Raw genomic sequence first — 26,882 nt, 5'->3', positions numbered from 1 at the left:
TCAAATTCCCCATTTTCTTCTCATAGGGCTTAGAGCATTCCACATTTCTTCAGTTTGCATTGCTGCTATTGGATTAACACTGTAATTTAGGCTATTTCCAAGCCAGGCACCTACACCACCGAGATTTAATTTCCTTACGATCGTTGACCTTAACGAGATGCTCTCTGGATCGTCATACCAGACCTCGTGGAATATATTGTTAACCTGCCATAAAAATCAAAGGAGTTACACAGATAGGTAACATGTTTGGAGTAATATAACATTCTAGACATCTCAAAAAGCATTATTTAAACAACAATAAATTCCAACTTGTATTGAAAGATACACTTACTGATACTAATTATTGACCCAGCGACATACGTTTTCACTGACCAATACTGAGATTTCCTTTCTAAAGTTACAAAGTTTTCCATGGCTTCACTTTGAAAAAAGGCGCATCAGAAAATAAAAAATAGAACCCGGAGTAGGCCTGTTGGTCCTCCCAGCTGACTCTGCCAATCAGCAAGACTGTGGTTGACCTTTCACCTCAGCTCCACCTTCCTGCACTATCTCCTTTCCCTCAATGACCTTTTCCTGAACCAATCTAGTGAACCTTTGTTGGACACTCTCTCAGGCAACGATATCCTTCCTAATGTAGGGAGACCAAAACTGTGGACAGTGCTCTCAATCTGCCCTCACAAATACCCGATACAATCGTTGGAGTACATTTATACTCCAATCCCTTGCTAATAGGGTGGCATCACCAATGTCTCATCAATCACTGTTTCTGCTGGGTAGGTCAGTGCAATCCTAATTGCAATCCTTCCGCACTTGGCCATTACAAAGGAAATGAGGGGGTGGGGCCTATAGAGACTGATGGGCACCCCATTTTCAAAATCAGTTGAAAATGTAGCCCCGCCCCAACAACCTCAGTCTCTGGAATCAAGATTCCCCACCCCCTCAATATCTGCCATCAGGCTCCCCTCACTACACACAATGGCAGTATCAGACAGTACTGTGCCTTTAAGAAATGTATTTTAATCATGTTTCTCTGCAGGATGTTTCTGCAGTCCTTGGCAATTTGTCGGCACCATGTTGCCTCTAGCCGGTGTCCTGTATTGTTACTGAGGCAGGATAATTGATACCATGTTGATTTAATCTGGACTAATGCAGTGTTCTGTGGTTTTAATGGTCCTTTTGGGATTGCTGAGTGAGGTGTAACAGATAAGGCAGATGAACGTAGAGCTTGAATTAGCACTAGGAACTATGATGTTGTTGCCATTACAGAGACTTGGTTAAGAGAAGGACAGGATTGGCAGCTTAACATTCCAGGACACAGATATTTCAGGCGGGAAAGAGGGGGATGTAAAAGGGGTGGGGGAGTAGCATTACTGGTTAAGGGGAATATCACAGATATACTGCGGGGGGCTCATACAGTGAGGCAATATGGACAGAGCTCAGCAATAGGAAGGGTGTAGTCACAATGTTGGGGCTTTACTACAGGTCGCCCAACTGCCAGTGGGAGATAGAGGAACAGACATGTAGGCAGATTTTGGCAAGGTGTAAAAGTAACAGGGTTGTTGTGGTGGGAGACTTTAACTTCCCCTATATTGACTGGGACTCATTTAGTGCCAGGTGCGTGGATGGAATACAAGGAAAGTAGAAAGAAACTTAAGCAAGGAGTAAGGAGGGCTAAAAGGGGTCATGAAAAATCATTGGCCAGCAGGATTAAGGAAAATCCCAAGGCTTTTTCTATATATATATATATATATATAAAGAGCAAGAGAGTAGCCAGGGAGAGGGTTGACCCACTCAAGGACAGGGGAGGGAATCTATGCATGGAGCCAGAGCAAATGGGTGAGGTATTAAATGAGTACTTTGCGTCAGTATTCACCAAAGAGAAGGACTTGGTGGATGATGAATCTGGGAAAGGGTGTGCAGATAGTTGGGGTCATGTTGAGATCAAAAAGGAGGGGAGATTGGGGTTCTTGAGAAACATTAAGGTAGACAAGTCCCCAGGGCCTGATGGGATATACCCCAGAATACTGAGAGAGGCAAGGGTGGAAATTGCTGAGGCCTTGAGAGAAATCTTTGTATCCTCACTGGCTACAGGGGAGGTCCCAGAGGATTGGAGAATAGCCAATGTTGTTCTGTTGTTTTAGAAGGGTAGCAAGAATAATGCAGGTAATTACAGGTCAGTGAACCTTATGTCAGTGGCAGGGAAATTATTGGAGAGGATTCTTCGAGACAGGATTTATTCCCACTTGGAAATAAGTGGACGTATTAGCAAGAGGCAACATGATTTTGTGAAGAGGAGATCGTGCCTTAGTAACTTGATCGAGTTTTTCGAGGAAGTGACAAAGATGATTGATGAGGGAAGGGCAGTGGATGTTGTCTACATGGACTTCAGTAAGGCCTTTGACAAGGTCCTTCATGGCAGACTGGTGCCGGAGGTGAAGTCGCATGGGATCAAAGGTGAGCTGGCAAGGTGGATACAGAACTGGCTCGGTCAAAGAAAGGAAAGGATGTCCCAAGGCATGGTAAATTGGGGAAACCATGCAGACGCTACGACAACGGATGAATGAACACTGCTCGACAATCACCAGGCAAGACTGCTCTCTTCCTGTGGGGGAGCACTTCAGCAGTCACGGGCATTCAGCCTTGGATCTTCAGGTAAGCGTTCTCCAAGGCGGCCTTCACGACACACGACAGCGCAGAGTCGCTGAGCAGAAACTGATAGCCAAGTTCCGCACACATGAGGACGGCCTAAACCGGGATGTTGGATTTATGTCACATTATCAGTAACCCCCACAGCTTTCCCCCTGATCTTGCAGAATCTCACTAGCTGTTCTGTCTGGAGACAATACATATCTCTTTAACCTGTGTTGAATGCTCCTTCTACTCACATTGTCTGTACCTTTATGACCTGGCTGGCTGGAGAGTTTCGCATTCTAATTAGTATTCTGTAACTTGATTTCTGTGTCTGTGCACTGTTTGAGAGCAGATATCCCCTCCATCTGACGAAGGAGCAGTGCTCCGAAAGCTTATGGTATTTACTACCAAATAAACCTGTTGGACTTTAACCTGGTGTTGTGAGACTTCTGACTCGGTCAAAGAAGACAGAGGGTAGCAGTGGAAGGGTGCGTTTCTGAATGGAGGGCTTTGACAAGTGGCGTTCCTCAGGGATTAGGACCTTTGATGTTTGTAATATATATATACATGATTTGGAGGAAAATGTAACTGGTTTGATTGTTAAGTTTGCGGATGTCACGAATGTTGGTGGTTTTGCGGATAGTGACGAGGATCATCAGAGAATACAGCAGGATATAGATCGGTTGGAGACTTGGGTGGAGAGATGGCAGATGGAGTTTAATCTGGACAAATGTGAGGTAATGCATTTTGGAAGGTCTAATAAAGATAGGAAGTATACAGTTAATGGCAGAACCCTTATGAGTATTGATAGACAGAGGGATCTGGGTAAACAGGTACACAAGTCACTGAAAGTGCCAACGCAGGTGGAGAAGGTAGCCAAGGAGGCACACGGCATGCTTGCCTTCATCGGCCGGGGCATTGAATTTAACAATTGGTAAGTCGTGTTGCAGCTTTATGGAACCTTATTTAGACCGCACTTGGAATATAGTGTTCAGTTCTGGACTCCACACTACCAGAAAGATGTGGAGGCTTTGGAGAGAGTACAGAAAAGATTTACCAGGATGTTGCCTGGTATGGAGGGCATTAGCTATGAGGAGAGGTTGGAGAAACTTGGTTTGTTCTTACTGGAACGCCGGATGTTGAGGGACGACTTGATAGAAGTCTACAAGATTATGAGAGGCATGGACAGAGTGGATAGTCAGAAGCTTTTTCCCAGGGTGGGAGAGTCAATTACTAGGGGGCATAGGTTTAAGGTGCGAGGGGCAAGGTTTAAAGGAGATGTACAAGGCAGGTTTTTTACATAGAGGGTGGTGGGTGACTGGAACTCGCTGCCGGGGAGGTAGTGGAAGCAGATACGAGAGTGACAAATACATGAATACGATGGGAATAGAGGGATATGGTCCCCGGAAGGGTAGGGGGGTTTTAGTTCAGTCGGGCAGCATGGTCAGTGCAGGCTTGGAGGGCCGAAGGGCCTGTTCCTATGCTGTAATTTTCTTTGTTCTTTGTGCTTGATTTAGAGATGATTGACAGGTTAGGTGACGTGTCTGGGGATAGTTTTTTTTCTTATGGAGCATTCCAGGTTTTTGGATTTGTTTCTCAGTTACTGCAAGAGGCTACATCTGCACCATGGAGCTTTAATTTCTTCATGATCGTTGATCTTAGTGAAATGCTCTCATCATACCAGACCTCTTGGTATGTATTATTAACCTCCCATAAGAGGCAAAGGAGTTGGAAAAAAAAGTGATGCTTTTGGATCAATGTAACATTCTGGACATCTGAAAAGCATTATTTAAACAATGATCAATTCTTAATTGTATTTAAGTATACACTGAAAGAAGGCAGTGTCTCTGTGTCTCTCTCTCCCCATCGTTGTTCTTAAAGTTCAAGGACTGGGAAGCCTCAGAGGTTTGATCCAACCTGCAAAGGATCAATTCACAGCAGGTGTTAAAAAGCTGAAGATCCGGCATCACATGAGCATACTTGCTTTTTGTGCTAAGTCTGAAGAATGGTGATGTCTGTGGGATGGTGTTTAACTTGGAACAGCAGAGATAGCTAGCTAAAAGCAAAATACTGCAGATGTTGGAATCTGAAACAAAAACAGAAAATGCTGGAAAATCTCAGCAGGTCTGACAGCATCTATGGAGAGAGATTGGGGCCAATGTTTCGAGTCTGGATGACCATCCATCAGAGCTGAGGGCAAAGAAAATGAGAAAAGATTTAGACGGTGAGGGTGGCGGCAGGCTGTAGAAGGACAAAGGCAATGTAAATGAGAATAAAGTCGGCTGAGAGAGGTGTTAAAAGTGTCCATTAAGAGATCAGAATGTGTGAATGGCAAAACAGAGGTATAGATGCATAAGACAGTTGGCCTGAAGGGCAGGGGGTGGGGGAATGGGGAGGAGCAAGAAGCAGAGCGGGAACGGAGAAATGGAAAAATGGAAGAGAGAAGGAAGGATGATAAAAATAGAGGAAAGAGATGAAAAGAAGAAACAAAATGAAATAGAATAAATGGAAATTGGGTGGAGGGGAGAGTTCATGCTCTGAAGTTTTTGAACTCAATATTCATTCCAGAAGGCTATAAAGTGCCCAATCAGAAGATGAGTTGCTGTTCCACCAGTTTGCGTTGGGGTTCGCTGGAACATTGCGAAAGACCAAGGATGCACATGTGGACAGGAGTGCAGGGCGGTGTATTGAAGTGGCAAGAGACAGGAAGCTCTAGATCCTGCTTGCGAATAGAGCAAAGGTGTTCAGCAAAGCGGTCACCCAGTCTATGTTTTGTCTCTCCGATTTAGAGTAGACCGCATTGGGAGCAGTGAATACAATAGACCAGATCAAAGGAGGTGCATGTGAAGCACTGCTTCACATGAATGGGGTGTTTAGAGCCTGAGATGGTAATCGGGGAGACGTAAAGGAGCAGGTGTTGCTCCTTCTATGATTGCATGGGAAGGTGCCGTGGGCAGGGGCTGAGATGTTGGATGTGACGGAGAAGTGGACCAGGGTGTCCCGGAGAGAATGGTCCCTACGGAATGCTGACAGCAAGAGTGAGGGGAAGATATGGCATCATGCTAGAGATAGCTAGCTGTTAGGAGTTATACAATGTCATATTAAGTCTTGTAATTGGTAAAAGCCAATTTTTTGGTTATATTTTATCAGTGTTCTCAAGTAATCTTTGTTTGATAAAAGCTTCCTAGTGGGTCACTTGAATCATACCTGGAGTGAAACACCTCATGCTAACCTGTGCCTAATTCAAATGTAAAGTTTAGGGTCGAGACTAACTTCTGGGTCTTAACAGACATCCTCTTCAATGCCGGTATCACCCCCCCTTCAATTCTTGACCTCCCCCCACCCTCTCCGCCACATGAGTGAGACCCCACTATGTGATCACCAAAGAGCCCCCACAGACAGAGCCAGAGGTGGAGAAAATCTTGAGAGACAAACAAGTTGGGTTTCGGCGAGTGTGAAGCAGATGTACCCAAGTCCTTGCCCTGACCACCTTCATTGAAAATGGCTTTGGAGAATGTCAAAACAGGCGCTGTCTTTCTCAATCTCACTGTGACATATGATACAGTCTGGCAGACTGGTTTTATTATCCAAATCTCAAGACTCCGGCCTCAACGTGTTACAGATGATGTCGAACTCTTACTCGAAGAAAGATGGTTCCCGGTGCACATGGGTGATGAGACAAATGCCTGGAGGAAAAATCCAGCTTATCGCCAGAGATCTGTTCTAGCCCCAATCCTCTTCAATCTCCATATCAACAGAGACCCAATGGCAGCAGGAATGGAACCAACACACCACCATTAAAAACCATTTCCTCTTCACAGATCTCAGAGCCTCCTCTCCCAGCTTCAACCAGCCACTCATTGGGCTGAATTGTTTGCGCCCTCGCCAATGCCTTTGTACAGCAATTCAACACAAGTGGGGCCGTGTAGGGAGCCCGGCCTGCAGTTGTCGTGCCCCCCAATCAATGACTCACACAATATATAAGTGATATAATTCAGCGGAGGGTTCTGAGAGATTCCTTTAGCCAATGTGGAAGCTCTTGCCTGGCTTGGTGATGACTGAGAAAATCTATCTCTCAGACTTTTGGGACGACCTTCCTGAAAATGTGATTTTTATGGCAATGGTTCTTGAAAAGCAAGTGGGGAAAGTTTATCTGGGGTAGGCAGGAATATGAAGTTGCAGTTACAATTCGGAAAATAAAATTTTTAAGGGATTTACATTTCTGCTGGTAAAGATTAGAGGTATAGTTTAAGTGGGTTCAGTTGAATGTTTCTCTGTAAGGAGAAAGCCTATGGTTAGATTCATGCTGGACAAACAAACTTGCATGTGTCGGGGTTGGTTTCAATTCGTACTGTGATTCCAAAACAGAAAATGGTGGAAAATCTCAACAGATCTGACAGCATCTGTGGAAAGAGAACAGAGCTAACTTTTCAAGTCTTGATGGCTCGTCATCAGAGCTGCAGAGAACTGGATAAAGGATGAGATTTATACTGTTATGGGAGTGCAGTGGAGCAGTAAGGGCTGGTAAGAGGGCTAGCAATAGGTGGAAGCAAGGGAGGGAGTGACAAAAACCTCATGGACAAAAAGACAAAGGGAATGCAAATAGTGGCAACCATGACTAAAAGTTGTGCTAATAATGGCCATTGAGGGATCAGAATGCACAAACAGTGGAACACAGGTATTTAGTGTGGCAAAGGACAACCAGGAACAGGTAACAAATGGGCATGGTTGGTTGGGGTGGGGGGAGGAGAGACAGTGGTAAGTGACAAATGATGGAAAGTGGGATTAATAAAAAGGAATGAAAAAATCAATCAATAGAAGAAATGAAAAGAAATTGACAGAAATAAAAATGAGGTGAAGGTGGAGGAGAGAGTTCACAGTCTGAAGTTACTGAACTCAATGTCAGAGTTATTGAGCCATAGAGGTTTACAGCATGGAAACAGGCCCTTCGGCCCAACTTGTCCATGCTGCCCTTTTTTTTTAAACCCCTAAGCTAATCCCAATGGCCCATATTTGGCCCATATCCCTCTATACCCATCGTACACATGTAACTGTCTAAATGCTTTTTAAAAGACAAAATTTTACCCACCTCTGGCAGCTTGTTCCAGACACTCACCACCCTCTGCATGAAAAAATTGCCCCTCTGGACACTTTTGTATCTCTTCCCTCTCACCTTAAACCGATGCCCTCTAGTTTTAGACTCCCTTACCTTTGGGAAAAGATATTGACTATCAAGCTGATCTGTGCCCCTCATTATTTTATAGACCTCTATAAGATGACCCCTCAGCCTTCTACGCTCCAGAGAAAAAAGTCCCAGTCTATCCAGCCTCTCCTTATAACTCATCCATCAAGTCCTGGTAGCATCCGAGTAAAACTTTTCTGCACTCTTTCTAGTTTAATAATATCCTTTCTATAATAGGGTGACCAGAACTGTACACAGTATTCCAAGTGTGGCCTTACCAATGTCTTGTATAACTTCAACAAGACGTCCCAACTCTGTATTCAATGTTCCGACCGATGAAACCAAGCATGCCGAATGCCTTCTTCACCACTCTGTCCACCTGTGACTCCACTTTCAAGGAGCTATGAACCTGTACCCCTCGATCTCTTTGTTCTGTAACTCTCCCCAACGCCCCACCATTAACTGAGTAAGTCCTAACCTGATTCAATCTACCAAAATGCATCACAATGTATTTATCTAAATTAAACTCCATCTGCCATTCATCAGCCCACTGGCCCAATTGATCAAGATCCTGTTGCAATTGGAGATAACTTTCTTCACTATGCCACCAATCATTGTATCACCTGCAAAGTTACTAACCATGCCTCCTATATTCTCATCCAAATCATTAATATAAACGATAAATATCAATGGACCCAGCACTGATCCTTGAAGCACACTGCTGGTCACAGGCCTCCAGTTTGAAAAATAATCCTCTACAACCATCTCCAGCCTGAAGGTTGATTTCTGAATCACCAATTATGGTTGACAGGACTCTCAACCGTGTCCGAGCTATCTCCCACGCCACTGCTCTCGCCCCTCCCCTCCATCACAGAACCAGGATATGTCCCCCCTTGTGTTCACTTTACGCTCCACCAGCCTCCGACTTCAAAGGATCACCCTCCAACATTTTCGCCAACCCCAGCATGATGCCATCATCAAACACATCTTCTCCTTACTCCCCCCTCAGCATTTTGCAGGGACGGGAGGTTTGCTCGTGCTGTTCGGGAGGATTTAAGCTAGTGCGGCGGGGGTGGGGGTGGGAACCAGAACCACAGGCCAGTAAGTGTAGAGACCGGGGAGAAAATTAAGATTGAGATAAACATGTCGCAGAGTAAGAGCAGACAGAGGGAAGCTGGAGTGCTCAGCAGGACCGGGGGTTTGCAGTCTGTTTGCTTCAATGCAAGCAGGTAAAACAGATGAACTGAGAGCCTGGATTACTGCATGGATTTATGATGTCATTTCACCTACAGAGACAAGGTTAAAGGAGGGACAAGACTGGCAGCTTAACATTCCAGGATATCGTTGTTTTAGATGGAGGGGAAACAAAAGGGGTGGGGGAGGGAGTTGCATTGCTGATTAGGGAGCAGATCACAGCTCTGTGGAGGGAGGACACATTTGGAGGGATCTTGTCGTGAGGCATTGTGGGTGGAGCTCAGGAATAGGAAGATTGAAATCACAATGTTGGGCGTGTTCTGTCGACCTCCCAACAGCCCACGGGAGACAGAGGAGCTGTTCTGTAATCAGATACTGAAAAGGTGTGAAAAAAGCAGAGTCGCTGTGGTGGTTGACTTTAACTTCCCCCAAATTGACTGGGATTCCATTTCAGGAAGGAGCTCAGATGGAGAGCAATCTGTTAGATCTGTCTAGGAGGGCTTTTTGATACAGTGTTTTGACAATCCAACCAGGGAGAGGGTCATATTAGACTTGGTACTGGGGAATGAGCCAGGCCAGGTGATCGATGTTTCAGTGGGGAGCATTTTGGGCTTCGCGACCATAATTCCATAAGATTTCGGGAGTCATGGATAAGGACAACAGTGGCCTTCGGCTGAGAGTGCTCAATTGGGTGTGGACCAATTACATCCAAATTAGACAGGAACTGGGAATGTGGATTGGGAGCGGCTATTTGAGGACAAATCCACGTCTGACATGTGGGAGGCTTTTAAAAGCCAATTGATTGAAGTGCGGGACAAAATGACAAAGTGCAGACAAAAATGAAGGATACAAATGGGAGGATTCGCAAATGATAAATGACAAGGGAAATTGTAAGCTTAGTCAAAAGAGAAAAAGGAAGCATGCAATAGGTTTAGGCATCTAAAAGCTGACAAAGCTCTTGAGGAGTAAAGTGACAGTAGGAAGGGACTTTAACATGGAATTAGGAGAGCTAAAAATGAAATGTCTTTAGCAAACAGGGGCATGGAGAATCCCAAGGCTTTTAATTCATATATTAGGAGCAAGAGGGTAGCAAGAGAAAGAGTAGGCCCACTCAAGGACAATGGAGGGAAGTTATGTGTGAAGTTATGTTGGGTATCCGAAATTGCAATAAGGTAGACAAGTCCCCGGGGCTGGATGAGATCTATCCCAGGTTACTGCGGGAGGAAAGGGAAGAAATAGCTGGGACCTTAACAGATATCTTCACATCCTCTTTGACCAGAGGTGAGGTTCCAGAGGACTGGAGAATAGCGAATGTTGTTCCCCTGTTGAAGAAAGGAAGCAGGGGCAATCCAGGAAATTATACGCCGGTGAGCCTGATGGCAATGGTGGGGAAGCATTCAAACAATGTTAAACTGCACATGTCTCCAACGTGCTTTGATTGAGACTCTTACCTTGTACACAAAATATGGGGATTTGTAATTATCATCCCAATATCTGCCAGTAATAGATCTGAGCAGCAGCTCCATGATCTGTTTGTACGGAATCCACGTCGCAACAAAGGAACTGCAACGAGATCCTCTAAAATGATACTCTCGCAATTTACATCTCCCAGGCTGTTAAAGAAAAGAAGAATGAGAAAATAGCACTCATGAACGTAGTTACTCCGTCAATATCAAAAATCAAGTAGCCCCCTGACTGATCTCCACGGAAACAGGCTATGACAGAAAAGGATCAATGGAAAATTACACATCTGAGATTGATTGATTATTGTTTGTTAAAAGTATAAAGGGTTACGGTAGCACAGTGGTTAGCACTGCTGCTTCACAGCTCCAGGGACCTGGGTTCGATTCCTGACTTGGGTCACTGTCTGTGTGGTGTTTCCACATTCTCCTCTTGTCTGCATGGGTTTCCTCCGGGTGCTCCGGTTTCCTCCCACAGTCCAAAGATGTGCGGGTTAGGTTGATTGGCCATGCTAAAATTGCCCCTTAGTGTCCTGAGATGCGTAGGTTAGAGGGATTAGTGGGTAAATATGTAGGGATATGGGGGTTGGGCCAGGGTGGGATTGTGGTCGGTGCAGATTCGATGGGCCAAATGGCCTCTTTCTGCACTGTAGGGATTCTATGATTCTATGTATCAGCTCTGTAGCAGCTCGTGAGAATGTTACCAGTTGCAGACCTTCAAGGGAGTCTGTCTGCTATTTCAGCTTGAACAGCCTAATCTTCACTTGCATAGGCCCCATAACATTCTGTTTTTTGACCTTCACCAGAGGGTGAGCAAGACTAGATTTTTCCATAACAAATACCAAAGGCGAGATATGGGGATATGCTTTGCAAATGAAGAATAGGCAGAAGCCAATTTTTCATTGAATGAGAAAGGTCGAAAAGCCAGGATTTAATTGGGAAATATGTTTGTCAATGAAGGATGTGAAAAATTGCTTGTTCTGGATTTGCTGTAATTGACTGTAACTGCAAAGTTGTTTTTCTGTAACGTCAGAACCACTCCAGTCATTTCAGTGGGGAGGAGTGGATTCTCTTGTATACAAGTCATTAGAAGCCTCGCATTGGATGCATGGTGTCTAATGCTGTTGTAATAAGAGTCGACTACGAGTGCCTAAGGTTGCTGGGACCCAGGATCTCTGACATTCCAAAATGCAATTGGATGTTCTGATTGGACAGGATAATTTCTTCCTTCACAGGTGCAAGCATCACTGGCAAGGCCAGCGTTTGTTCCCATCCCTAATTTCTTCCTTGAACTCTGTGGCTTGCTGAACCTCTCAGAGAGCAATTAAGAATTATTCACATTGCAGTGGATCTGCAGGCACATTGAGGATGGCGGATTTCCTTCACTGAGGGACTTTAGTAAAGCAGATAGCTTTAAGAGCAATCACTAGTAGTTGCGTGAGACTAGCTTTCAGTTCCAAATGTTATTGAATATAAATTCTAGCAGTTATCTGGGTGGGATAGGGACCCATGTCCCGAGAGTATTAGCCTCGGCCCCTGGATAACTTGCCCAGTGACATTACCATCACATCACCATCACCAATTAACATGCCAGGGGGGTGTATTTCAGATGAATTGAATTCACTCCCATTTCTTGTGCATTGCAAATTAATCATTTGTCCTTACCTCAAAGAGTTGCATACAAGGATAGTCCAAACCAAGCCATGAAATTCCCGTTATCAGTTTTCTGGAATCAACACCCAGTTTGATGTAAGCAGAAAGACCTAAATGGACAAAAATATGACTGATTTAGGCAAATATTGATGGAGACAAGGCAAACTATTAACCAAATGTTTTATTGGACATACCTGTATAAGTTTGATCATAGGGAGCATTTGCTTTTGCAAAACAGTAATCCCATTTTTGTCTGTCAAAATCAGAGGGCATTACAAATAAAAAGTCACAGGATTTTGCAATTGATACAAAATCATAGCATTGGCCATATGTGCAATTAGGAGACCAGGGCACGTTCATTGTAACCTGAGGGCCAGAACATAACAAGCATTAATTTAATCTCAAACCGCATCCTGAATATAACTGGTAATCATGGCTGCAATGATAATCGTGCAATTGACATGGGTATATATTTTTTTGTGTTTGAAGGGAATGTTTACAAATTCAACTTTGTGCTACAAGCAGTCAGCATGTTTGGGAGGAATATAGCTCTGTTGCTGGGAGAGCAGAATAAATACTCATTTTAGCCAAGCAGCATTCATTTGTGATGAAGCTCACGGATGTCTGTTTATAGATGAAGATTTCCCCTGGGATTTTTGATTAATTTGATTGACAGGATCATGTGATAATGTGGTTAATGGGGGGAGCTAGGTTTGCAGCAGAAAAATTGCTTTTCAGTTTTGGCTAGGGTTAGTTTAAAGACAAAGTTCCACAAGCTGTGCTAAAACTCATTCTGCCTCTCTGAAAGCTTCAAGACTGCCTGCGCTTATTCTATATTTTTATGGTTGCTAACTGCATTTAAAGTGGCTTTTAACTCTGTAAGAGGAATGCTACTTATTTGGAACTAAAATAGACATAAGTTGTGAATTAAATTTGTTTTTTTCCATTTTTAAATTTTGTTCAGCTGCTTCATTAGTGAAAGTGCTATTTTAAAAATGTTATTCAATAATATCTGTTTGACTCTATAAGATCCCAAATTTGTCAGAGAATTATTTGTGGAAAGAAGTATCCTTCCCTCATATTTATGGCCAAAATAGGAAAACTGTTGGGGCCTTGTCTGACATAATGTAATTGGGGATTCTGGTCCAGCACCTATACATAGTACCGGTGCATGGTTAACTGGAGTTGTGAATTTAACAGGTTTGAAGTTTGACAGTATTCAGGCCTATATAGAACGGTACACATTTGGGGAATAAAGTGGTCTGGACATACCAGAGTGCTGAATCCCCACCAGACTGCTTTTTGTGAATGAACCGGTCCCCATTCCAGCAGATCATCTCATAGCTCTTTAACCACTGGAGGGGTATTAATTGCTTTAACACATACATAGAGACATGCATAGAAAATAGAATCAGGAGTAGGCCATGCAGCCATTGAAGCCTCTTCTGCCATACATTATGATCATGGTTGATCATCAAATTCAATACACAAAGCCGCCCTTCCCCCATATCCATTGATCGCTTTCACCCTAAGAGCTATATCTAATCCCTTCTTGAAATTGTGACGATACTGTGCCTTTTAGAAATACATTTTAGTCAAGTTTCTTGTGCAGGATCTGTTCCATGCACTCAGCGCCATTTTGTTTGGATACAGCAGAACTGTATTGTTACTGCAGCAGCATAATTGATCTTAATTGCTACAATGTTTGTTCTAATCTGAACTAATGCAAGATTCTGTTGTTTTGTGTTTTCCCTGGGATATTGCAGAGTAGAACATGATTAGTTTGATTGACATGTAGGGTCATATGACTGGGTGGGTTAGGCTTTTACAGGGAACTCAAGGCAGTCTGCTTCTAGGGATCTTTAGAGAAAGAGGTTGCTTTCTCTGTATCTCTTGCTGTCTTTGAACTGGAAACTTGAATCTGCCAAGAAATAAGTCTCTTTCTCTGAGATTCTGCTTTCTGGAGGTGCAGATTTCTCTGGTTGTTCATGCATGAGAATTAGAAGGCAAGTATCTAATCCAGAGGTGTTACAAGGCCAGGAATCTGGTGCTCACATGTACACCTTTGGTTTCTGTGCTAACTGGTTCTAAAGAAGGGATTTATGTCTATTTGGAGATTTTCCTACCTTGGAACAATAGTGTTAGCTTGGAATTATACTTTCATGTTTAAGTATTTTAATTGGTAAAAGTTATGCTAATTATTTTTGTTATGTTCTAATTGTATTCTTAAATGCTTCCAAGTGCATCTCTTGAATCATACCTGGAGTGAAACATATTCTGCTCACCCTAATGCCAAAATCAAATGTAAATTTAAGGGTCCATGCTGACTTCATAAAATACCTTGGAGTTTCTTATTTGGTCCTTACAAAATCACTCAAAATTTTGGCCCTAACTGCTTTCTGTGGTCGTGAATTCCACACTCTAAGGGAATAAATTTCTCCTCACCTTAATCCTAAAAGGTTTATCCCTTATCCTCAAATTATGACCCTAGTTCAGGACACTTCCATCATTGGGAACATTCTTTCTGAATCTATCCTATCTAATCTTGATAGAATTTTGTAAGTTTCCATGAGATCCCCTCACACTCCTCTAAACTCCAATGTATATAATCCTAACCGACTCAGACTCTCTTCACAGTCCTGCCTCCCAGGAATCAGCCTGCTAAACATTTGCTGCACTCCCTCTATATCCCTTACCTTCAGAGAAGAAAACCAAAACTGCATAAAATATTCCAAGAAAAACCTCATCAATGCCTCTTACAATTGCAGCAAAACATCCCTATTCCTATACTCAAATTCTCTCGCTATGAAGGTCAACATACCATTTGCCTTCTTTACTGCCTGCTGCACCTGCGTGTTTACTTCAAGCCACTAATGCACAAGGACACCAAGGTCTCGCTGAATATCCACCTTCCTCAAGTTACACCCACTCTAATATTCATCTGCCTGCCTTCCTATTTTTGCTACTGAAGTGGATAACCTCACACATATTATACTGCATCTGCCATGCATATGCCCACACATTCAGCCTGTCCAAATCACGCTGAATCATCTCTGCATACTGCTCACAGCTCACCCTCCCACCTAACTTTATATCATCTGCAAATCTGGGGGTAATACATTCAATTATAGGGTCATCGTAATAGGGTCATACAGCACAGAAAAGATCCTTCAACTCATTGAGTCTGCACCGAAAATAACTACCACTAAAGTCCTACTAATCCCACTTTGCAGCACTTGTCTCATATCTTTGAATGTTATGAAGTTGCAAGTGCTCATCCAAATAGTTTTTAAAGGTTATAAGGTTTCTGGCCTCCACTACCTTCCCAGGCAGTGTATTCCAGATTCCCATCTCCCTCTGATTGTTCTTTTTCTCTCAAATTCCCTCTGAATCTTCTGCCTCTTACCCTAAAACTATCTCCCCTTGTGAATGACCCCTCAACCAAGGGGAACAGCTACTTCCTATTCACCCTGTCCAAACCCCTCTTAATCTTATACACCTCAATCATGTCCCCCTCAGCCTTCCCTGCTCTAAAGAAAACAATCCAAGCCTATCTAGTCTCTACTTTTGGCTCAAATGCTCCGTCCTAGGCAACATCCTGGTGATTCTCCTCTGTACCCTGTCGGGTGCAATCACATTCTTCCAACAGTGAGGTGACCAGAACTGCACACAGCATTCCAGCTACGACCCAACCAACCTTCTGTATAGCTCCAAATATAACCTCCTTGCTCTTATACTCTATGACACGGCTGATAAAAGCAAGTTTCTCATATGCCTTCTTAACTACACTATTCACCTGCTGTGCCACCTTCAGGGATCTCTTGTCCAAATTACTAACACATAATGTGAACAGTTGGGATCCTAGCACAGATCACTACAGTACCCTACTTGGCACTGTCTACCATTTGGAAAAAGACATTTTATTCAAACCCTTTGCTTCCTGTCTGCAAACTAACTTTCTGGCCATCTCAGGGCACTACCTGTAATTTCATGGGCTTTCACTCGACATAATAATCAGCTTTGTGAGACCTTGTCAAAAGCCTTCTGCAAATTTGAATAGACTACATCCACTGGTTTTCCCTGATCAACTCTATACATTCTCAAAGAATTCCAGTAGATTTATTAAGCATGATTTCCCTTTCATAAATCTGTGATTAGTCTTGTGATATTACCACAGTGTCAACACATTCCCCAGATGATACACGAACAGTAGTTAGAAATCACCATTTCAATGTACTTATCCAGAAATATATCCATACTTGTTTACAATTAATTGCAGTAAACGCTACATTCTTGTTCCGATTTTTCAATATTAAAAGGTTTTTACCAGTGATCCAGGTATTCTACGGTGGAAAAATTGTGCAGTTTCATCAACAAACTTAGATATTGCCTCATATTCCACAGTTCTAATCTCAGTCCTGTTCCACTCTTCCAGATAGATGCCATCCAAGTGCATTGAGCTGATAATGTGCTCCATATGAATGATCCATTCTGTTCTACGATCACCATTTGTCAAATAGTGAAATGCTAGTTTTCCTGGTAAAGAATGAAGAAACAACAGCTTACATCTTCTGCCTCAGTTGCACATTAATGTGTGGGGGGGGGGGGGGGGGGGGGGTGGGGGGGGTGTTGGTGGCTAAATTAGGCGAATAGAAAACACAATCATGGTTTGAGAACATTAACCCAATACTGACTGAAGAGTCATTGATCTTAGACTACAGAGAGTGCTGATAGGAGCTGTCATTATAAAAGACAGCTCTAACTGAATAACAAGTATTTCTTATTTAAAAACATGTATTTTGAATTTATGAAATGGATGCAGTTTGCATTGAGAATACATTGCGGCACAGTGGGGCAGTGGTTAGTACTGCTGCCTCACAGTGCCAGGGACCCGCGTTCGATTCCAGCCTTGGGTTACTGTCTGTGTGGAGTTTGCACTTTCTCCCCGTGTCTGCATGGGTTTCCTCTGGATGCTCTGGTTTCCTCCCACAGCCCAAAGATGTGCGCGTTAGGTTTATTGGCCATGCTAAATTGCCCCTAGTGTCAGGAGTTTAGCAGGTTAAATGAGGGTTGTGAGAATACGGCCTGGGTGGGATTGTGGTCGGTGCAGATTAGATGGGCTGACTGACCTCCTTCTGTACTGTAGGGATTCTATGATATTGTAAAACTACAGCCAATGGCAGGGTACAGCAGGGCTTGATGGCATAAGGTTGTAGATAGGGCCTGCATTCCATGGGACAATGGTTCTGTTGAATGCGGCCACTTTATCAGCAGCCGTAGGGAACAAACTGGCTACCAATGCCAGTTTGGTGAATAGAAGTATACAGCTTAAAATTGATAACACAGGTGCAAGACAGACATAAGGGCCAGAATTCTCCCAAAAAAATTCTAAGTGTTGAATTTGTGGGAAAATTGGGGTAATTCACGTTGGTTTTTTTCAGTGGGAGTTGTCCCAGACACTGTGCAATGCAGAACCCACCAGCGTGAATATCATTAGATTTCAGGGGGCGGGGCCTATTCCTGCCCAGGAGGCTGAAACCAGCAGGTCTCTGCACATGCACACTGTCCCTGAACTGTCAGCCTCCCAGTTGGCTGACCAGCTTGGCCGCTGGCCAGCCCGAGAGCCCCGCAGTGCTACCACCCCAACTGCTCCACTGTCTGATCGCAGCCCTCTGACCATTCCCGGGCCAGCCTCGACCTTCCCCCCCCCGCCCCCTCCCCCCCCCCCCCCCCCCCCACCCCCGACCACCACCTCCAGTCCCCTGCAATGCCAATCCCCCCACCTCCCCTTCAGTGCAGACACCACCCAGCAGACACCCCCCCCAGTAGACCATATATCCCTCCCAATCCTGCCATGATTGTTGGCCTCCCTGCAGCCCCCAATGAGCCCAATAGCAGAGTGGCAGTGGGACCGCCCATCCCCACTGATGTCTTGGCCCCCAATATGCCCCCAATATGTCCTGCCCCATTGGCACTTCCCCATGCCCAATCGGCTATGTCAAGGGGCCCCCCTTGAGAGCCTTCCAGCCGATTTCCGGTGCGGCACAGACGCTGCCGGAAATCTGGGCCTGGGAGACGCAAGCGCGGTTTGAATGTTTGCAGGAACCCCGCGAATCGGCCGTGCGCAATTCTCCTGGCCCGCTGCGCTAAAAAAATTAGTGCAGAGCGATGGCAGAAATGCAGCCAAGGGTTGGATGAGTCTGTTTGAGTCTGTGGCAATCATTCTCCCATTTCACTGTCCAGCATCCTGTATCGCCTGGCAACTGAGGTAGGGAACATCTGAAGATCCCATGAGATCAGGATGTAAATTGTTATTGGCTGGAGTTCAGAATCACAGAATACTACAGTGCAGAAGAGGCCCTTTGGCCCATCAAGTCTGTAATGACCCATGAAAGTCCCTGACCTGCCCACCTGATCCCACTTGCCAGCACTTGGCCCATAGCCTTGAATGTTATGGCGTGCCAAGTGCACATCCAGGTAGTTTTTAAAGGATGTAAGCATCCCGCCTCCACCACCCTCCCAGCAGTGTGTTCCAGACCATCATCAACCTTTGGGTAAAAAAGGTTTACCTCAAATCCCCCTTAAACATCCCACCCCTCACTTTTGTGTCCCCTTATAACACGCTTCAACCAAGGGGAACGGCTGCTCCCTATCCACGTCCCTCATAATCTTGAACATCTTGATCAGGTTGCCCCTCAGTCTCCTCTACTCCAGAGAAAACAACTCAAGACTATCCAACCTCTCTTTCTAACTTAAATGTTCCAACCCAGGCAACATCCTGATAAATTTCTTCTGCACCCCTTCCAGTGCGATCACATCCTTCCTATAATCATAGAAACCCTACAGTGTAGAAAGAGGCAATTCGGCCCATCGAGTCTGCACCGACCACAATCCCACCCAGGCCCTACCCCCATATCCCTACATATTTACCCGCTAATCCACCCATCTCAAGACACTAAGGGGCAATTTTAGCACGGCCAATCAACCTAACCCGCAAATTTTTGGACTGTGGGAGGAAACTGGAGCACCCGGAGCAAACCCACGCAGATACGAGGAGAATGTGCAAACTCCACACAGACAGTGACCCAAGCCGGGAATCGAACCCAGGTCCCTGGAGCTGTGAAGCAGCAGTGCTAACCACTGTGCTACCGTGCCGTACCGTAATGTGGCAACCAGTACTAGGGGATTTTCACAGAGACTTCATTGCAATGTGAACATAAGCCTACTTGTGACTAATAAATAAACTTTACTTGGCTTTACTTTACTTTCCATCTGTGGCCTCACAAAGTTCGATGCAACTCCAACACGACCTCTCTGCTTTTGTGATCTATATCCCGATTGACAAAGGTGAGTGTGCTATCTGTCTTTTTTACCACCTTATCAACTTGCCTTTCCGCCTTCAGAGATCTATGGACAAATGTGCCAAGGTCTCTTTGTTCTTCGGAACTTGCCGGTGTCAGACTTTTCATAATATACTTCCTTGTCAAATTACTCCTTCGAAAGTGTATCACCTCACACTTTTCAGGGTTAGATTCCATCTGCCACTTTTCCACCCATTTGACCATCTTGTCTATATCTATCTTCCTGTAAACCCAAGACACTCAAACTCACTGTTAAGTAACAGTGTTGGTGACAGAGATTAGTATTGACTGTTTTGTGTTAATTTTTACTGGATTATGCCCACCAGAAAGGTGGGAAATATGATTTGGGAAATGTATAATTGCCCTCGTGGAGGCATTGTTTTTCAGAGTGATATTGGGCTGCCCACATCCTCTACCTGGAGTGCTGGGCTACTTTATATCATTCCCCCATTCGATCATTTGGTTAATAAAGTCACATCTTAAAATCAGTGCACAGAGTTTCATGAGTGTCTGTATTTGGCTTCAGTTTAGAATCATAGAAATCATAGAAACCCTACAGTGCAGAAGGAGGCCATTCGGCCCATCGAGTCTGCACCGACCACAATCCCACCCAGGCCCTACCCCCACATATTTACCCACTAATCCCTCTAACCTACGCATCCCAGGACTCTAAGGGTCAATTTTTAACCTGGCCAATCAACCTAACCCGCACATCTTTGGACTGTGGGAGGAAACCGGAGCACCCGGAGGAAACCCACGCAGACACGAGGAGAATGTGCAAACTCCACACAGACAGTGACCCGAGCCGGGAATCGAACCTGGGACCCTGGAGCTGTGAAGCAGCAGTGCTAACCACTGTGCTACCGTGCCGCCCTGGCACGTTTAGCAATACACAGCCTCAAAAGAAAACCCTATCAACACACCTGATACCCCAGGACAGCTGAGAGAAGAGAACAGCCAACATCCAATAGGAAGAGGAAGATTTGGGTAAAAATTGCATTTACATAGTGCCTGTCACATCCTCAGGATGTCACTAAGCATGTCAGTTGTAGTAATTATTTTTGATGATTAATCACTATTGTTTACGAGACAGATGTGATAGCTATTTCCTGCACACCATGGTCCCAAGGGACAGAAACAGAATGCAGGAATTTATATCCAGTTACCTTAACATCTGTCTTAGGGAAAATGTTAGAAGCTATTAGTAAAGATATTATAACAGGACACTTGGTAAAATTCAGGGTAATTAGGCAGAGTCAAAGGGGAAAGGGAAATCATGTTTAACCAATTTACTGGAATTATTTAATGATGTACCACACACTGTAGATAAAGGTGAACCTGTTGGATGTAATGTACTTAGATTTCCCGAAAGCATTTGATAAGGAGCCACATCAAAGTTTGCTGCAAAATATAAAAGCTCATGGTGTAGGGGGTAACATATTGGCATGGATAGAAGATTGGCAAGCTAACAGGAAACAGAGGGTTAGCATAAATGTTTATTTTTCTGGTCTGCAAGGTATAAGGAGTGGTGAGCCATAAGGATCAGTACTGGGGCCTCAACCATTTAATGATGTGGATGAAGGTCTCGGAGATATGGAAATTAAATTTGTTCATGACAATACGATAGGTAAGATAGTAAAATATGAAGAGGATATAAGGATGCTACAAAGGGACTCAGATAGTTTAATTGAGTGGATGATGATCTGGCAAATGGAGTACAATTGTCCATTTGACAGGAAATTTATCAAAGCGTATTATCTGCAATGGTGAGAAATTACAAAGCTCTGAGATGCAGTGGGATCTAAGGATCCCAGTGCCTTAATTGCAAAAGGATAATAGTATGCATGTACCGCCATTAATTAGAAAAGCTAATAGAATGTTATCGCTTATTGCAAGGGAAATTGAATTACAAAAGTGGGGAGCTTATGCTTCAGTTATTCAATTGTTGGCGAGACTACACCCGGAGTCCTCTGTACACTATTGTTCTCTTTGTTTAAGAAAGGATGTAAATATGTTGAAAGCAGTTCGGAGAAGATTTACATTCTGAAGGAGGATAATTTAGATCTCAAACATTAACTCTGTTTCTCTGCACAGGTGAACAAAGAACAAAGAACAATACAGCACAAGAACAGGCCCTTCGGCCCTCCAAGCCCGCGCCGCTCCCTGGTCCAAACTAGACCATTCTTTTGTATCCCTCCATTCCCACTCCGTTCATGTGGCTATCTAGATAAGTCTTAAACGTTCCCAGTGTGTCCGCCTCCACCACCTTACCCAGCAGCGCATTCCAGGCCCCCACCACCCTCTGTGTAAAATACGTCCTTCTGATATCCATGTTAAACCTCTCCCCCCCCCTCACCTTGAACCTATGACCCCTCGTGAACGTCACCACTGACCTGGGAAAAAGCTTCCCACCGTTCACCCTATCTATGCCTTTCATAATTTTATACACCTCTATTAGGTCACCCCTCATCCTTCGTCTTTCCAGTGAGAACAACCCCAGTTTACCAATCTCTCCTCATAACTAAGCCCTTCCATACCAGGCAACATCCTGGTAAACCTCCTCTGCACTCTCTCTAAAGCCTCCACGTCCTTCTGGTAGTGTGGCGACCAGAACTGGGCGCAGTATTCCGAATGTGGCCAAACCAACGTTCTATACAACTGCAACATCAGACCCCAACTTTTATACTCTATGCCCCCTCCTATAAAGGCAAGCATGCCATATGCCTTCTTCACTACTTTCTCCACCTGTGACGTCACCTTCAAGGATCTGTGGACTTGCACACCCAGGTCCCTCTGCGTATCTACACCCTTTATGGTTCTGCTATTTATCGTATAGCTCCCCCCACGTTAGTTCTACCAAAATGCATCACTTCGCATTCATCTGGATTGAGCTCCATCTGCCATTTCTTTGCCCAAATTTCCAGCCTATCTATATCCTTCTGTAGCCTCTGACAATGCTCCTCACTATCTGCAAGTCCTGCCATTTTCGTGTCGTCCGCAAACTTACTGATCACCCCAGTTACACCTTCTTCCAGATCGTTTATATAAATCACAAACAGCAGAGGTCGCAATACAGAGCCCTGCGGAACACCACTAGTCACAGGCATCCAGCCGGAAAAAGACCCTTCCACTACCACCCTCTGTCTTCTGTGACCAAGTCAGTTCTCCACCCATCTAGCCACCTCCCCCTTTATCCCATAAGATCCAACCTTTTGCACCAACCTACCATGAGGGACTTTGTCAAACGCCTTACTAAAGTCCATATAGACGACATTCACGGCCCTTCCCTCGTCAACCATTCTAGTCACTTCTTCAAAAAACTCCACCAGGTTAGTGAGGCATGACCTCCCTCTCACAAAACCATGCTGACTATCGTTAATGAGTTTATTCCTTTCTAAATGCGCATACATCCTATCTCTAAGAATCCTCTCCAACAACTTCCCGACCACGGACGTCAAGCTCACCGGCCTATAATTTCCCGGGTTATCCTTCCTATCCTTCTTAAATAACGGGACCACATTAGCTATCCTCCAATCCTCTGGGACCTCACTTGTGTCCAGTGACGAGACAAAGATTTGTGTCAGAGGCCCAGCGATTTCATCTCTCGTCTCCCTGAGCAGCCTGGGATAGATTCCATCAGGCCCTGGGGATTTGTCAGTCTTTATATTCCCTAAAAAACCTAACACCTCCTCCCTTGTAATGGAGATTTTCTCTAACGGGTCAACACTCCCCTCCGAGACACTCCCAGTCAACACATCCCTCTCCTTTGTGAATACCGATGCAAAGTATTCATTTAGGATCTCCCCTACTTTTTTGGGCTCTAAGCATAATTCCCCACTTTTGTCCCTGAGAGGTCCGATTTTTTCCCTGACAACCCTTTTGCTTCTAACGTATGAATAAAATGCCTTGGGATTCTCCTTAATCCTGTCTGCCAAGGACATTTCGTGACCCCTTTTTGCCCTTCTAATTCCTCGTTTGAGTTCTTTCCTACTTTCTTTGTATTCCTCAAGAGCTCCCTCCGTTTTTAGCTGCCCGGACCTAACGTACGCCACTCTTTTCTTTATGACCAATCGCTCAATTTCCCTGGTTATCCACGGTTCTCGAATCCTCCCCTTCCTATCCTTTTTTACAGGCACATGCCTATCCTACAGCCCTAACAACTGTTCCTTGAAAGACTCCCACATGCCAGATGTGGATTTACCCTCAAACAGCCTCTCCCAATCAACAGCTGCCAAATTCTACCTAATCCCACTAAAGTTAGCCTTCCCCCAATCCAACACCTTACCCTTGGGACACCACTCATCCTTTTCCATCACTATCCCAAAGCTAACAGAATTGTGGTCACTATTTGCCACATGTTCCCCTACCAAAACTTTGAAGACCTGACTGGGCTCATTCCCCAGTACCAGGTCCAGTATAGCCCCCTCTCTAGTTGGGCTATCTACATATTGTTCCAAAGAACCTTCCTGTACGCATTTTACAAATGCCTCCCCATTCAGGCTCCCAGCCCTACGCGATTTCCAGTCTATACCAGGGAAATTGAAGTCTCCCACTACAACAACCCTATTTTTCCTGCACCTATCCATTATCTCCTGACATATCCTGAGGTGCTGCTGGACCTGCTGAGTTTATCCAGCATTTTCGGCGCTTATTTCAGATTACCAGTTTTTTTGCTTGTATTTCCTAAACTCATACCTGGATTGGGCGGGGAGCCCTATGAGGAGGGTTTGGACAGGCTAGGGTGGAGTTTGAAAGACTAAGAGGCAACTTGATTGAAGCATATAAGTTCCTGAGAGGTCTTGACAAGGTGGATGTGGAGAGGATGTTTTATCTTGGGACAGATTCTAGAGCTGGAGGCCAAGTTTTCTCTGTAACAAGGTTACAGAGACAGACCCCATTATACATGCAAGCAACATCAACAAATGCATTAACTTACATTTGTATAGTGCCTTTAACACAATAAAATGCCCCAAGAGTCTTCACAGGAGCAGCATGGAGAGTGATCAATGGAAAAGATTGTCATCAAAGTGTGAAAGACCTGGCAATAGGAAGGAAGGTTTCGATGGCAAGCGGTGTGTGGCGATGAAGATTATTACTTTATCATCGATAATATTGAATATTGAATAATGGCAGATTGGGACCTGCGGAGATACTTTAACCCTCTAATATCAAGAATGCGAATATCATAAAATTATAAAATAAATACCACATAAACAGACCATTCAGCCCAGCCTGCTCATGTCAGCCTGGAAACTTCATATCCTTTCTGTGGTTCTCCAATAATACAGCTGGCAACAGAGAACAGAAATGTCTGTTTTGGCTTTGATAAAAATTGTTACCTTTCATGATAACCCGAACTTTATTTGCATGAGCAGCACACACAAATCCTGAGTGAACATTGCTCTTGACGACAGCTGTGGTAATCTTTGACCAATCATAATGTTGATAATCCGTTCCTCCATTATCAAAGACAAAGACCTGGGAGAAACATAAAGCTGTGAGCTACAGTAATGAAGGATATTTAAAAAACCATTACTATTCTAAATAATAACCTCATCAACTCCACAAAGTCATCTGATATCAATGTTTGCTGAAAGATTCGCTAAATTGTATTCAGTTTAATCAGGACCAGGATCCCAGTTTTACAATGACTGAGGTCAAATCACAGTTTAATTCCATGTGATTCCAGGATTTTTAACTGGTGTTTTGGGGAATCAATATTGTGTGAAAAGTGTAAACTTTAACCATGGTATTAGTCTGTCAGAGTGAGATCACACATCATTTAAGATTCAGCATATCAGAGAAACATTTTAAAATAAACATTGTATTGGTGCAGCACTTGTTGAAATATCTTTGCATTGTTCAATGTGACAGATGTCATGTTTTACACAGACTGTAACTATACCAACATTAACACTTTAACATATATTATATACCATACCATTCACTTTGCATTTTAACAACACTCTGACCTGCTCCTTGTGCCTCTGCACCAGCTTCACCTCTCCCCCAGCCTGACTCATGCCCTCAGCCTGTTCCTGACCCTGGGCTTGTGTTAACGACCCCTCTCCAGCCTGTATCTCCCCGGGAGCCCAGGCTGGAGGCTGACCGGTGAACTCTCTTCCCCAACCGAACCCAGGCCAGTCCCGGAGGCAGAAAGAACACCCTAAAGAGGACATTCTCTCAGAACTTCCACAACAGTGTGGCTGAGAGGAGCTGAACCAGATGAGGAAAGACACCAGTTCACATGCCAATGCTCCATTCCAAATGTTGCTGCACAATACACTGCAAAAAGCAACTTCAAATCAATGAACTCTTTTCATGAGGGAATTGAATGGTCTGAGACACCCACCTCCACTTGGTGCTGATGGTCCGCGGGGATACGCTTGCACAGATCCCATGTTTTACACGGACACCAACCGTACGGGCTTAGCATCCCGGAACCTCCGGCGATCCACAGCGCCAGCACCGCCAATGCCAAACTCCAGCGCATCCTCTCCGCCGGAGATGAAGATCTATCAGTCACAGCGAGATCCTTTCTTTATATTGAGCCTCATGTGAGTGATGATGCTGCCTCCTGGGTATCTCTATCTCTATCTTGCTTTGTGTGCTAATAGGGAAATGTTGACGCAAGCTTCATGCTGTTAAATGTAACTTTGTAGGGAAGTTCTCTTCTCTGACACTCTGTCTTTGGTAACATTATCTGTTAACCTCTGCAGTATTTCCTCCCAATCTTGGCCAACTTTCCTTGTTCAGCGACTCTCTCCTTGTCCCAGGCCTTTGTTAATATTCTTCCCCGTTCCTCTCTTCCCACCCCCTCCCTCCCTGTCTTTCCCAATATTCATCCCAGAACTTTTGATTTCCTGCCCTCTGTCCCACTTCTTCCATCTCTGGACCAATATTCATCCGTGATCCTCTCTGCCTTGGTCAACACTCATCCCTGAGTCCCTGATTCCCCACCCTCCTCCATCACCTCTTCCACCTCTGGAGAAACCTTCGTCCTCCTTGCTCCCTGCCATTTGGAGAAGACCCACCAATACCCTTTGCTTCACATGTTCTCAATTTAACTATGCCTAGCTAGAAAAAGTCATTGAGTAAACTGTTTGGCATACAAAGCTTCACCATTATCTATATGGTCTATATTACAATATTGACTGATCATCAACCCTTTACTATTACCTTTAAACAAAGAACAAATAAAATGTCAGCCCAGGAACAGGCCCTTTGGCCCTCCAAGCCTGCACCAACCATGCTGCCCGACTTAACTAAAACCCCCTACCCTTCCAGGGACCATATCCCTCTATTCCCACCCTATTCATGTATTTGTCAAGACGCCCCTTAAAAGTCACTCCCATATCCGCTTCCACTACCTCCCCCGGCAGCGGGTTCCAGGCACCCACC

General features: G+C 44.5%; 1 protein-coding gene across 1 annotated transcript; it reads right to left on the bottom strand.

The window, feature by feature from the left end:
• Positions 1–25,974, bottom strand: LOC144497787 (di-N-acetylchitobiase-like). The gene is made up of 7 exons (XM_078219224.1): positions 25,834–25,974; positions 24,821–24,959; positions 16,448–16,656; positions 12,315–12,486; positions 12,133–12,230; positions 10,459–10,620; positions 1–204 (listed from the first exon to the last, which is right to left on the bottom strand). The coding sequence occupies exons 1-7, from the start codon at positions 25,972–25,974 to the stop codon at positions 1–3; spliced, it is 1,125 nt and encodes a 374-aa protein (XP_078075350.1).
• Positions 25,975–26,882: the final 908 nt, after the last annotated feature.

Source organism: Mustelus asterias, chromosome 8, assembly GCF_964213995.1.
Source record: "Mustelus asterias chromosome 8, sMusAst1.hap1.1, whole genome shotgun sequence".
Lineage (NCBI taxonomy): Eukaryota > Metazoa > Chordata > Chondrichthyes > Carcharhiniformes > Triakidae > Mustelus > Mustelus asterias.
This window is presented reverse-complemented; position numbering and strand designations above follow the sequence as displayed.